General features: G+C 38.9%; 2 protein-coding genes across 5 annotated transcripts in view; both read right to left on the reverse strand.

Annotated features, from left to right (window-relative positions):
* The window catches only part of LOC123978860 (B2 bradykinin receptor-like), a 32,456-nt gene extending 26,428 nt beyond the window's left edge, over window positions 1-6,028 (reverse strand). Inside the window, exons 1-3 of one of the 4 annotated variants that reach the window (XR_006827070.1) lie at window positions 5,910-6,028; window positions 2,324-2,417; window positions 1-1,443 (exon numbers count right to left, since the gene is read on the reverse strand). The gene's annotated coding sequence lies outside the window, so the exon portion shown is untranslated. Of the gene's footprint in view, window positions 1,837-2,323; window positions 2,418-5,909 lie in introns of all 4 variants that reach the window. The other 3 variants (XR_006827069.1, XR_006827068.1, XM_046062391.1) reach the window with 3 other exon arrangements.
* A 1,504-nt stretch (window positions 6,029-7,532) lies between these two features.
* The window catches only part of LOC123979665 (uncharacterized protein C14orf132), a 41,926-nt gene continuing 34,483 nt past the window's right edge, over window positions 7,533-14,975 (reverse strand). The window contains exon 2 of the mRNA XM_046063702.1: window positions 7,533-9,893. Within this exon, the coding sequence (XP_045919658.1) occupies window positions 9,657-9,893 (237 nt within the window). The 3' untranslated portion in view covers window positions 7,533-9,656. The remainder of the gene's footprint in view (window positions 9,894-14,975) is intronic.

Here is a 14,975-nt window from a genome sequence, read left to right on the forward strand (position 1 = left end):
CTGAATGGCTTTTGACAGTATGGTGATACTTACAGAGAGGATTGCGACTGCATATCACAACCTTGTCTCCTTCATATCTTTAAAACGTCTCAAAAACCTTTAGAAAAGCTGACGCAATGAAAAAATAATGGAAAGGCATATTTTGTTAAAACTTTCACTCTTTCATTTCAAGTTGCTTCTTATCATATACAGATTAGTTTTAAACTATACAAATAAAAGACATACAGGATATCTGGTTACATAGACTAAGACAGGCAGGGAAAACCCCTCACAACATGCACATAATCTATTTCCTTCAAGTCATTTTTCCTAGTGTGCGTCCACAGACACAGAACAGTCTCTTTCCACATGCCATCACATGAACTGTTAAAACAGTCATATTATATTCCAGAGCATGAGCCTGCAATACAAAAAGATTTACTATACAGTACACACTCATAAGTATATAAAATGGATCAGTTTGTACAACATACAGTCTGAACATACTGTATATACTGTAAATATACTCTGTAAAACTTATTACACTTTTCTACATGATGAATTCCAGTATTCCTTGCACTTTTATTCTAACTTGGCAGAAGTGTGAGTATATTTACAGAATAGTGAAGTCAAATCCTTTGCCAATAAAGTTGATTGTGAGTCTACAGTATACATACAGTATGTAATGTGTGTACTCTGACTCTAATCCTTATCATCTTGGATTACCATCTAGAAAATGCTTGATATAGAGCCCTCTAGTGGATGAAATATAAAATGTTCTGATCTTGGAAATGTAATCGACAGAACACTAAGATGTCAGGACAGCAGACTTGTACTTGACTGCCATCAGACATGTGATTTATCTGAGGCTACTGAAATATATGGTTTAATGTGAATGTGATGATTTCTAAAATATAAAACATACATTACAACTTGCTTTCAAACAGTGATGGAATGTACATTTACTAGTACTGCAATTTACAAGTATTGCAGTTAAGTGCAGGTTTGAGGTACTTTTACTTGTGTATTTCCATTTTCTGCTACTTTATATTTATAGTACAATATTTGTGGAGGACAAGTACAAAGTTGTACTTTTTCTTACTTCTTTCTTACTTTACTTACTACTTTGCACCACTGATAATATATAATTACGTCGACACTGACATAGGCTGTTCTTCATTATAATTTGATTATAATATTTGTTACTTAAGAAATGTTGTATTGTAACAGTAAGAGTATTTGTACACTGTGGTATTACTACTTTAAATTAAGAAAGGCCCTCAATACCCTACAGCCTTCATTAAAGCAACACATAAATGATCTTACATGTCATGAATCATAAATAACATGGTGGGTATAGGAATTGCCAGAAACAGAAAACAGTCTCCTGGCTCCCTTGCCAAAGTTTCAGCGAGGACTGGATGACAAGATCAGCATCGATCAATCTCTGCTCTGAGAGAACACCTGTCAGACATTCATCACCACACAGAGAAATGGACAGGAAGGTTTCCACTGTTAATCCTGATCCTTTTCCTCCCCAATCTTTTGCATTTTGGCTCTTCTCAATCATCCTGTCATTTTCTGTCAGCCTGTGCATCAGTCTATCTGTCTCTTTATTTGCCTCACTCTGTTTTTCAATGGATCACATATTAGCCCCCGAAGTGGTTTCCACTTTAGTCTTGGCCAGCAACCGTCTAAGTGAGGCTCAACTGTGTCTGCCAATGGGTGTGTTAGGCAACTAGAGTGATACATGCCAGTCTCCATGGTGACATGTTCTGCATGCTGATATCCAATCAAATCCAGTGTAGTGACAGAGCTGTGGCAGTGGTGTCCTGGGGAATGGGAGTCCAGTACTTTCTGAGAATGATGTTTACTGTTAGGTCCGCTAAACAGATCAGGTTCTGCTTATAAATCCAACATCATAGCTGTTTTATGATTATTGATTGCCTGAAACTTACAAGTGTATCTTTGTAGCGAACAGTAAGGACAGATGTGCTGGTTGTTTTCCCAGTCTATATACAGTATCTTAACCATATTTTAACAGCTAGCATTCATGATCCCTTGTGGATGAATTCTACTGACTTTAATGATCCCCTGATGAGCCTAAGAAATCTCACAGAGCTGCAAGCATGGCTGTAGGCTAAACTTTGATTACCTCACTATTTCCTGCCAGACTGATATAGCATTGTAAATACTATATCAATCTGTGTGACGCGAGCTTTTTTGAAGACAATGAAGGTTATATTAAAAAATGAATAAGATTGATAAACTTAATAGACACTTGGCTCAGGGTGCAGGGCTTTATCCATCTTGTTCATGTGACAGTTTCCTCATAAATACTCACTTTCAAAGGGTTTCTGTATGAGATGACAGGCATGGACAGATACTTCTTTTCTCCTGTCTCACAGAAGAGTGTGAGAGAGATACCTAGCCACGAACTCAACAGCATTCAAAATCAAAAGAGATGCCAGATTAATTTCAGAAGTGGTTAATGGTTACAACTAAATAACATTTGCCAACATAAACCACAATGTTCTGAACATACACATTACAAACACTAACAAAGAGTAATATTCACATTTGGACCATAAAACATTTAAACTTAACAAACTACTAGGCATGATGGGAAATGTGGGCTGTCACTACAATATAGGTCTATGTTGGAAAATGTAGATAAATATATTTATTCTGTGTCTTTCAATTGTGCGTCGATCTTGTATTTACTTGCGTATTTTTCAAAAAGTGTAAATAAACGCTGAGACGAGAAAAGTGCAAAGTGCCGATGCAGACAGCTGCATAGATGACATAAAATTATGGCGTATCTGTTGCGTAAGACATGCCAATTAAAAACGCATCTAACACGTTTGCAGCCTAGACATGGGGTGGATGGGAATGACTGAAAAATCTTTTTACTTTAAGTGTTGCAATATAGGGGCATTTGCAGGGATACAGTGATTCACAACTTAAGAAGAATGTGGCACAGGAAAGTGAAGTGGAGAGAGGGGCATTGTCCCCCCCTATCCAGCCTGTTGGATGACGGGTGATGCTGAGCTCCCATCATGGAGTAACAGTAATGAAGCATTTTCACTGAGGCTGCTGCAGCATCAGGGGGTAGTGGAGCCCCCGGGATTGCATTAAAGACTCTCTTCCTGTCACACTTGGCACACTGTTTACCATCTCATGGGATTGGTGGTAGAAAGGAAAGCCTAATGCAGAAATGGATTACATGTGACTTCCTTTTCACCTGCATTTTGTGTCCTTACAAATGATAACTGGACTAAATTAATCCGTGATAAAGCTTTCAGTTACGACTCTATTTTGGAGGGAAAATAACAAATTGAATCTTACTAAGGATACACACCATCAGTATCTACTCTGTGTCAATTTCTGCTGAATTGGTAATACTATCCCATCACAAATAATTCTGCTTACAGGGCTTATCATCTTGTTTAATCTCTCTAATTAGTCAGAGCTGTAGCTGATGCTCTGTGAGCTCCTCATCTGAAAATATTGGCTGAATAGATTGACAAGCATCATTAGAGGGTGTGTTCACGGGTTTGTTTGCATATGACAAAGAAAGGCAGGAAGAAGAAAAACCCAATAATGATAAGCAAAATCGAGGTCTAGAAATGGTTGCCACAAGCTAAAGGTGCTGTCCAAAGCCGTTACAGCCTGCTGTTGCCATGGTAGCAGTCCACCTAAACTCGTTTTCTCACCAACATTTCTTGCCTTTCTTATGTTATCAAGAGGTAATCACACAATGCCAGTTGGTAAAAATATCTGTTAGTGTGATGACAGCTGTCAGTTACTCCCACAGTCATAGGACCAAAGAATAAAACTCCATTCTGCTCGTGCGCTAAAAGAGTTAATATACATCAGAATCTATTACACATGATGGAAACACAGCATAATTCATACAATCAGACAAATATATAGTGGAGAGGAGGCAGGCTGTTGATCTGATGAGAACAAGCACTCTTTCTTCTTCTTGGAAACTGACCTCAAACAGGAAACATTGCAATCGAAACAACACTATTGATTCTGATAACCTAATCCTATGGACCCGAAAAAGCCAATGAACATTAACCTGCAGCAAACTAATGTGTCTCCATTATCCTCCCTCTATTGTGGTCTGCTGCTATGAGCTCATTCACCTGGGGACATTCATTAAACTTTTGACTTCAGCTCCCTGCTGCACACTTGGAAAAATACTGTCTAATTTCCAAGGAAGTACATTCTTTGTGTAATGCAGTTAGAAAAATCATCTTGGGGCATGAAAAAACCAAGACAACTTTTTAAAAATTTGGTCCAGTTTGTCACCTTCTGGGATAGCAGAGCCCATGCTACTGCATTAGCATACAGTATGCTAGAAAGTATGATATAGTTTGTAGCAATCCAAAAATCAGAGTTGGGTTTTTTGACACAACTTCACCTACTTCAAAGGTGCATGGAGAAGGGAAATAAATGACAAGTCAAAATTCCAACAACACTTTGTCTCTTAATAAAGTTGTTCCTTGTACAACTTATTTTGATGAAACGCCAAAAGGCTGCCAGCCAAAGAGTGTTGGTCTCACAATAAAGTTGATCATTATTCTGCAAGTGTTTTGGAGTTTTGACCTCTCAAAGCAATCCAAAAATTGGTCATAGTGTCCATGTGATTGTCTGCAGAGTCACAGTTTCTTAAAACAAAACTTTAAAGCAAAACAAATAGCGATAGCTGAGTGATTTATCCTCCAAAAAGTTGGTCTCATCCTATTATAATCAGTGTGAAGTAATTGTAATATAAGACCTTTGAACTAGGATACCAAGCCAAAGTATAGGATACCCAACAACACTGACTGTATTATATATTTGTGTTTTTAATTTCTGCATCATTCTTTCTTCATTGATGGATAAGTGTGTGTTGACGCTACCTGCAGGCTCCTGATGAAACTGAAGAGCTGAACTATTACTCACACACCCACATACTGTAAACACAGGCACTGCAATAGACACCCACTTCTACCTCTCCTCTTGCTGTTGCAATGCTTTGTCACAAATATCAATTTGCTGTTATACCCATAAATTCAGTATGTGACACATTATATAGAGAGTAATTTGTAGCTTTTGTTAAGGCTTAGGATAATTATAGACCCATAGTCTACGTTCCCATTTGTCTCTGTAGTGACAGTTGGACAGGATGTGTCTAAGCGGCTTGGCATATATTAGCATATCCAGCACCTCATCACCAAGCTGTCACTCTTGATTGGACAGGAGGTTGGTTGAAGTGTTACATCCTGTGAGACTCGAGGGCAACCGATGAGCAGCGAGACCACCTCTCCTTACATCCTCCTGTTTCATACTTTGACCTTTTTTGCTTTGCTTTCCTTTCCTTTCCTCACACTTTCAGACTGATTAATCTCAATCTGGTTTTAAATTAACCACATTATTCATTATTCACAGGCAAAGCCAGCCTCATATTGCACAGACCATATAAATGAAGTTCTAGCCACTGTAGACTTCTCTGAAACCATCACCTGAAAGTCTAATAATAGCAACATGCATGGAAATAAATTAGCCTACAATTAAATAGACTTCTGTGTATTTCTCACTTTCCATCTGATGATCTGAATAACTCACTAGATTTGTTGCTAGTTGCTTTTTAGAAATAAAGTGGCTGAGGGTCTGAAAAAGGTAGGCAGTGGACCAAAACCATGGACTGTATATAAGAAGTGGACATAGTTATTATACGTCATCCGTTGGTTTGTGGACTGTTGTTTTGAAGCCTTGAGTCTGATCGCATTTGGACGAGACGGTGGAGCTAGCTAGCTTGCCGTGTGTGGAGCTAGCTAGCTTGCTTAGCTAGGTACATCTGTAATTCACGTTAACTCATTTAACCGGGAAGATCATTTTGTCTAGCGAACAACAGTCTTAAAACTAAATGTACTCACCAGAGAAAGTGAACAGTCAACTCCTAATAAGCTTTTTCAACAGTGTTGGTTAAATTTACACACTACCGTGGGTACAAGTCACTCCAGCCTGACTGACAGGTCGCCATGGTAACGACTTGTCAATCACAAATCATCCCGCCCTGAAGCATACTTATGCCCTTGCATATTATCAAACCAAGCTGCCTTTACAGTGTTGAAAGGGTTCAGTCTGTAAGGTAGTGTGAAGGTTGAGCAGCGCAGTTTCATGGAATTATAAATGTGATCTCTAAATATTTTTGACATCACTTCTCCCCAGGGTGACTTGGGATTTGCAACTACAATCTTCTAGAGTAAGCCATTCTGGGTATGATTGTTATAGTTAAAAGAGCATCTGTGATGCTGTAGATCTCATTAAAGATGATGTGACAGTGAAAAGGGTAAATTACGTATTTATCCATCCAATAACACCAATTTTGGCTATCAATGGTTCTCAAATTTATGAGACAAATGTATCGACTGTACCCATAAAAGGTACCAAAACATTTCTTTTGTCTCTTTTAAGTAGACAGAACCATCTAACATTGTTTTAACACACTGAGGTTTTTAGTCATGTTAGTAACATGGCGATGGCGATAGCAATGGTGATGGCAGTCGGCCTGTGGGTTGTTCAGTCACTTTGGTCCAGACTGAAGTATCTCAAGAACTACATGGTGATTGCCATTCAATTTTGTACAACATTCAAGGTGTTCAGAGGATGAATCCTAATGATTCCCTGACTCTCCCCACTTTTCCCCACCAGGTTGACATGACATTTTGTGAAATGTCTTAACTAATAAATAGATTGCTGTAAAATTTGTCCCAGAAATCCATTTTGGCCAGGAGATGAAGACTAATACCTTTGGTTGTCCCCTTAGTTTTTCTGTAGTACCACAACAAGCGTGGTAGAAGTTGGTACAGAATTTTAATGACACTTTTTATCCAGCTCCACCATTAGGACAAAATGTAACTTTGGTTTATGACCACATACCTGTAATATTGGCTGTAGACTCTTGGGTGTTGTTGCAGTAAAAAGTTAGCTCACTTCATCGAATAAATGTAGCCTAATTTTAGCTTTTAGGATTTCAAACTGCAGGATAAATGCATACAGAAATGCCCAGAAGCACTTCTGCTTTGCAAATAACCTTCATTTAAGCGGACAAGACTGTCTTGCTTTGTTTTAATATTGTATGTTATTTGTAAGTGTCTTTACTTCCTGCACAGTCTGTTGGTTCAGCGAAACGAGTATGAAGACAAAGAGAGATGGCGGGATGCAGGGGTCCACACAGGAGTGAATCCAGGTGGTTTCTTAACAACTCGTGCCTGTGTCAAAATGACAGATGGCGCCCTCTAAGTGTCGCATCAATCTCACCTGATGTCTCAGCAGCAACTGGTGATGTCTGTCAGCTTCACCAGGAGCGACGGCAGGTGATTCAGGAGGAGAAAATATTGACACCTTCTCACATGATCAAGCACTGTGTTAAAAGCCAAAAGTTTACATTCAGCCAACAATGTTTCCAGTGAATATTTTTTCACTTGACACTTAAGGTTCAGATGAAACATTTCTGTGGACATTTGTACATCTTTTGTCAACAGAAAAAAACAAAATGCATTGATACAGAAATTTTAATAGCATATGTCTCTACAAAAGGAGTGTGTATGTGGTTTACAACATGTCTAAATACAGTATCTCTACATCAACCATTTATTAAAAATAACAGGCTTGAAAAGTCCTTCTTTAAACATTGTAGAAGTATACAGAGATATTAGTGTCTGCATTTCTCCTTACATGGTACAGTTAATACGTTAAGCTAGTATTGTAATTTGCAGTGTATGAACATTTGGACATGTATGGTGTTTACAAGACAGGTTCATAGCTTTTTCCATAAAGCACATTGATATTAACTCCTAAACACCCAAAGAAATATAAGTTTACTAACAAAAAGAGCTCTCTCTTTCTATTTCTCTCTGTGTCTAAAAAATATAGATCAGTCAGGTTGTCAGGTAAAGAAAGAACAGTTGACAGACAAATAAAACTACTACTGGAATAACAAGATTATTAACATGTTTTTTCAGTTCTCCTATGGTAGCTTACTGTCTTAAAAAGGGAAATAAAAACAGTGTAAGCAATGCGCAATAAGCAAAGTTCAAACATTCAATCGTTACAAGATGTAATATTTGTCTAAATGCAGTGCAGTGTTCCCTGTGACTTTCTTTGTGTGGGAGCAATCATTAAATACTCCGAATAAAAAACATAAATTGCATCTGTGGCTGCAGGTTAATGCCGGAGTCTCAGAGTAAAGTTGTTGTTCCCATTTAGGACGAGGATTACTGTAGTTGCCATGGAGACAGCTGCCTCCAGATTTACACAGTAACACAAAACTAATTTACTGAACGCTGATAAATGTAGAGGGACAGCTTGATAAATAACATTTCATTTCAGAATAAGGCCTCCTTTTCCCACTTACATTAGTATACATCTATTACAGAGTCCACTATAGATCTGGTCAGTGTTAAATTACTTCTGAACACATACATCTGCCCTTACATATCTGTAATATCAGAAACTCACCCGTTCTGTTGCTGACTGATCGGTTCTACTTTTACTACAAAATAAGAACTACAAAATAAATAAAAAATAAAAAATCAGCTACTGTAAGTAAAGTAGGCTACATCACCTTGCGGTTCAATTTGTGCTTTTAATTGTATTTTGTTAACATCTGTAGATAATACCTAAACATTACTGAACAGACCATGAAAATACAATTAGATTTTCTAATAATCCCTGGTTAATATTACTGTAGGTAGTTGACAATAAGACCATTAATTTCAAAGGGGTTGACTTAGTTTTACACTACACATCTAATTATAAAGTCATCATCCGTTGGGTATAATTGCGTTAACATTTAAGAAACTATTTTTATTAGATTTTAAATGAGTACCAAACTGAGTTTAAATGATAGTTATTGTCTTATTATTTGTTTCCTGCCAATAAAATTGTTTAGAAACTATATAATATTATGTACACTGATGATCAGTGTCCATACCATGTTTCATCCACAAATTAGTCCTTATATGAGCTCTAATGTCCTGAGCCTCAGGGCTGCCCGACATGAAAATAATCCCAGTACTTTCTAAATGTTTAAATATTCACCATCTCTGTTCAGCCGCATAATTAAACAGCACTGCCCTAAATTGCTTAGCAAGTACCTCGTGGATGTTTAAGATGGCCTGGATCAACCCGAATCTTAAGCCCCATTTAATCTCCATTCTCATCTCAGCATTAGAAGTGAGGGTGTTGTCTGAGGAGAAACACGGAAAGAAACTTAAGCTAGAAAAAAGAAAAGGCTCTTTTGATTCTTGCTTGCGAGCGCAGGTCTGATGTTTCTGTTTATAACTAAAAAGAGCTGTCGTACACAAAAGCTACTTTTTAAACTTTCAGTTGAAGCATCCAAAAATGCTCGGTGCCAACGCAGCCAAGTCCCAGTCGTTTCCATCTGATGAAGAAATATTGTAGTCTATATGTCATTGTGTAGTATCACATCTTCCACACTCTCAGGGGCCCAAACTGATCCAAAAGCCAAGAGCAAGGGAGAGAGAGAAAGAGACAGAGATACATAGAGAGAATGTATATGTCTGTCTACAAAGCATGGTCTCACTCAGGGGTCCAGAAAAAGCAGGGTGTGTGTGTGCGTGTGTGTATGTGTGTTTGTTTTTGTAAGCATATGTTTATCAGAAAGTGCAGGCGTAGACAACGCCAACCACCACAATGTTTCCGATGGTGGCGACGATGGCGATCCAGAGCCAGATGGCATCGCTGGACATGGACTGTGGCTCATCCTGCTGGCCGTGTACTGAGGCGGCAGAGGCGGCCGCGTGAACGCTGGCCGAGGAGTTAAAAAGCGAGTGCTCGCCGCTGTAGTCGTCATTGGGTGAGGAGTCCATGAAGGCCCCTGTCATAACTGGGATCTAGGAGGAAAAGTAAGGAGAAAGGTTAAAGCATATTTCAATTTTGGAGCTTTTAGTCAACCTGCATTTGAAGAGGAGGGTATGAGGAGAGATGTGAGACATTTCACACAGGTGTTTCACATAGGTTTTCAGTTACTGGCTACCAGGCCAGTAGTTACTATTGAGGATGCTATGGTCATGTCCTCTATATTTTGTCAGGAAAATTCAGGGCTTTTAGCAATTTACTGAGTTACCTTCTACAGTTAAAAACTTAGAGCGGGTTCACACTAGCCTTGTTTAGTCTCATTAAACTGAACCCTGGAGCGTTTACCCCCTGGTACAGTTGGTTTGGGTTGGTGTGAACGCCAGACTCAAACTCTGGTGCGGACCAAATAACCACTGTCTTGTCTGTCTCTAAGGGGTGGTCTCATACCACTGTTACAGTATCACAGCACAAATTATCACAAAAGTGAGTACCCCCCTCACATATTTGTTTATATTTGATTATATCTTTTCATGTGACAACACTGAAGAAACTACACTTTGCTACAATGTAAAGTAGTGAGTGTACGGCTGTATAACAGTGTAAATTTGCTGTCCCCTCAAAATAACACATCACACAGCCATTAATGTATAAACCCCTGGCAACAAAAGTGAGTACACTCCTAAATGAAAATGTCCAAAGTGGCCCCAAAGTGTCTACCTTAACCCTCTTGGGCATGGAGTTCACCAGAGTTTCACAGGTTGCCACTGGAGTCCTCCTCCATGACAACATCACAGAGATGGTGGATGTTAAAGACCTTGCACTCCACCTTCCGTTTGAGTATGCCCAACAGATGCTCAATAGGGTTTAGGTCTGGAGACATGCTTGGCCAATTCATCACCTTAACCCTCAACTTCTTTAGCAAGGCAGTGGGCATCTTGGAGGTGTTTTGGTCATGATCATGTTGGAATACTGCTTTGCGTTCAGCCCCAGTATTGCAAAGTGTTTATTTAAAACGGAAACGGTTGTGTCTTGAACACGCTGTTGTGTAGCAAGTGCACTGCACCTTTTTAATATGGCTGCGTTTATACACATATCACTGGTGATTGGATAAAACCTCTGACACACCCACCAAATGAGGTAAAACATATCTCAAAGCCTGTTGTGCACCATTGCACACCATTTCGAGAAAACATGTTGTTCAAACTGGAAACCGTAGCAAACCAGTGCAAAATGTTTTGAGACTCAACGTGCCACTGGACACACAATGAAGTGAGATGCCTCTTAAATATTTGGGCTGAAGAACGTTTCTCAGTTACTAGAGAACGTGCATAAGAACACTGAGGTATTAAAATATTCAGCCATAAAATGAAGGAGAGTGGTTTCCAGCGAACTGTTGAGCAGTATCGTGTGAAGGAAACTGTATATAGTATACATCAAAGTAACAGTACATCAAACTGTTAGTAAGTATGTAAGTATTTGGAGGTTGTATTTTTTACCTGCGAACCAGTAATCAAACACCATTTCCACCACACAGCTTTTATTTACAATTTCTGAACCTTTGAGTTTTGCCTTTGTAAATAATCGGATCAGATGAAAAATTGAAACTCTGTATCATCCTTGCATTGGTTTGATTCAGGAACCAGACCTTTAGGTGTGAACTCGCCCTTACGTGTGGTGGGTATTTTTGATCCTGGTTCCAGTACCAAAAGCCTAAATTTGACTACTTTCAGGCCAACATAATAAAAATATTCTCCATCAGGATGTCATTCCTAAAGGTATATGGAGGGCTTTGAAACAGCATTTACACCTTCATGTTGGGAAATAAAATGGTACATATTTATGTTTGGGTCAGAAATTATGGAGGCCCTAAGCGACCATCCGTTCACATATTCTTTTACTCAGTTTTCCCGTGATAACGGGATAATTTTCTCGTGATCTTGAGATAACGACTGTTGTTTTCCCGTGATAACAGGATAATTTTCTCGTGATAACAAAACAGTAGTTTAACACTCTTCTTAATTGTAATGTTTCTTAATGGTGATTTTGGCATATTTTTATATATACTGGTTAGCTTAGTTGTTAGAGCACAAGACTCTTTGAAACAGCCGTTGGGAAATGTGTGATTGGATTCCCCTGAATCTGTTCATAACAACTTTGTTGAAGAGGAAAATAAAAACCACAAAAGTAAAATGGGGTGAGAGCAGGGGTCAAACACACAATCCATGGATTACAAGTCCTGTACCCTACCAACCAAGTTAACCAGTGACACTGATAAATTGTTTGAAATTATCCTAAAGAAACACACCTGTGGACTCCACTATTCAACTATGGTTTATCTGAAGATCCCAAGAAAATTATCCCGTTATCACGGGAACATATTTTTTGGCTGCTTAGGGCATGCAAACACACTAAAATAATATAGTGAACATGGCAAACATTACACCTGTTAGCATTTTAGTATTTTGAGCATGTTAGCATGCTGAAGTTAGTTTTTATTTCAAAGCACTGCTCTGATCATAGAGCCGCTAGCATAGATCTCTTTCTTGTTTCACTGAAGAGTGAGAGTAACTACGTATTCAATTATTTATCATTTTTTGTGTTCATTTGCTATAAAAGGAAAAATCATTTAAACAAACCAGTAAGTCAAATCTCCCCCCAAAAATCCTGACAATCAGAGCACGCCAGATTTACTTCCCACTTACTTGCAGTTGCAAGACTGAGTGCTATATTAAAAGAAATTAGAGGTAACTGCATCACGTTATCATTAGTGAATGGTTACAAGGTTTTACACACAGGCATGCAGGGTCCCACTCTGTCTCACACACACCATGTGTGTGTATGTATGTGTGTCTTTGCATGTGTGTGTATTTAAGAAGTAGTGCTTGATTAACATGGAATTAATATTTCAGATGTGGCCAGTGAAAATGATTTATTGCTCGGGACAATCGTAGCCCTGTGATGGTTAGCCAATAGAACAGAAGCAACTGAATGCTCTCAAGTCTGTGTGTGTTTGTGTGCAAGCATTTTACATGTGTGTGTGTTTCCATAGCTGGGTACATGATTGGGAAATGCATGAGAAATACATACTTCGCTCAGACCGGAAAACAGACACTGCTGAAAATGTTGAAAAACAATGCTAAAAATACCTTGGAGGGATGTTGAGCACTTGTGTACACAGAAATTCTCTCTTGCTTCCTCATTTGCTCTCCTCCACTCTATCTCACACTCATACTCTCTCTCTCTCTCACACACACACACACACACACACACACACACACACACACACACACACACACAGGCTAATGCAAAAAGACATTAACACACATCCACACTTCCCTAGCACAGGGGAAATATTGTTTAGAAAGCATTGTGCTGCTCTCCCTTCATTGGCCCCTGGTGGTTAATAATGACATGACACATTCTGTGGAGCGCCTGTTCACATGAGTGTAATGGAGGCAGACAGGCATGCATGAAGTTCAGCAACCTGAGTCTCCCTGCCCCCCACGCAGTCACCATAACTGCTGATTCCTCCTGCTACAAAATGTACCTTTAATCCATTTTAACATGTCTTTTTTCTTGCAGATTCATATCAAAAAGTGATGCGAACATCACAGGCTATTGGACATTAGCATAAATGAGAAGATTAATATCTGTATATCTGCACTCTGATTCCAACCTACACATGAATTTAAAAAGACAATATTTTGATCCCCATTGGATCTTCATCATGTCAAATATTCACCACACACATACGTATACTGTAGCAGCAGGTTGATAGGCTCTGTGATGACCATTCAACCAGGTGGATAAACACATAAAAACAATTATTAATTAAAACATACAAAATTAAAACTCATTCAAAAGGACATGTGGGATTACAGAGACAAAAAAACAAAAATATCAAGTCTATAGTTGTACTTGATATGAAAGGAAATATTACATGACAATAAACATCCATCCATCGTCAACCGCTTATCCTGCATACAGGGTCGCGGGGGGGCTGGAGCCAATCCCAGCTGACATCGGGCGCAAGGCGGGGTACACCCTGGTCCATCGCAGGGCCACACATAGACGAACAACCACTCACGCTCACACCTAAGGACAATTTAGGGTCGCCAATTAACCTAGACTGCATGTCTTTGGATAATGGGAGGAAGCCGGAGTACCCACGCAGACATGGGGAGAACATGCAAACTCCACACAGAAAGGCCAGGGCAACCAGGGTTTGAACCCACGACCTTCTTGCTGTGAGGCGACAGTGCTAACCACCGCACCACCACATAAAAAACATAAAAACATATTTTACCAGAAAATCTCCACACATTCATCATATTTTTCCTGTTAACGTACATATGTTGTGGAGACTATATGGACAACTATTTACTATTGATTGGTTCAGATAGCAGTCCATAAACATACCTGTAGGAATATATACTGACAACATCTGTTTTGGACTTCCAGTTCTAAACTCTTGAAGAAAGCTGCATGTGTTGACAGTAATAACATATAATTTTTCAGACTTATACATTGATCTGCATGAGGAATTCAAGTTAGGAAAAATCTGTCTATCTTTGGGGTCTGTTGCTTTGAAGGAGCTATTTTTTTAATCACACCCTACTATGATCTCTAGACACCATGTTGAAAACCTTATCCTTCAGCGCTGTATCTAGCCTAATCTAACATTCACTCAGATGGTAAGTGAAGCTCTCTGTCCCTGTCTGCATTCTTCATTTTTATGTTTTATTTATAAGTAACTTATTGTCCACAGGAGTGAGCTGTTTGCTTAAATGGGGAAGTGTACCGAATAAAATGAAGTGGATACTGTAAAAAGTGTATGCAAATATATTTCAGAAGTAAGCCTGACTTTAAATATTTGATTGCCCAGGTTCTCTATTTTTGGCGGAAATGGTGTGCTTATCTATGTACATGTAGATAGGTTCAATTACATGTCATTATCATCATTCTTCAAGGGACTTGACTTCTCCATTCATCCAAGCCCACAATTCCCATGTGGATCATCCACATGAGGTTAGTGCAGCAAGCGGTTAAGCACTAATGGAAAAGAAGGAAATAGAAACCTCGAGAGGGAGAATGCCAAAGCTTCTGTGCACTTATGT

The sequence above is a fragment of the Micropterus dolomieu genome, linkage group LG11, assembly GCF_021292245.1.
Source record: "Micropterus dolomieu isolate WLL.071019.BEF.003 ecotype Adirondacks linkage group LG11, ASM2129224v1, whole genome shotgun sequence".
Taxonomy (NCBI): Eukaryota; Metazoa; Chordata; class Actinopteri; order Centrarchiformes; family Centrarchidae; genus Micropterus; species Micropterus dolomieu.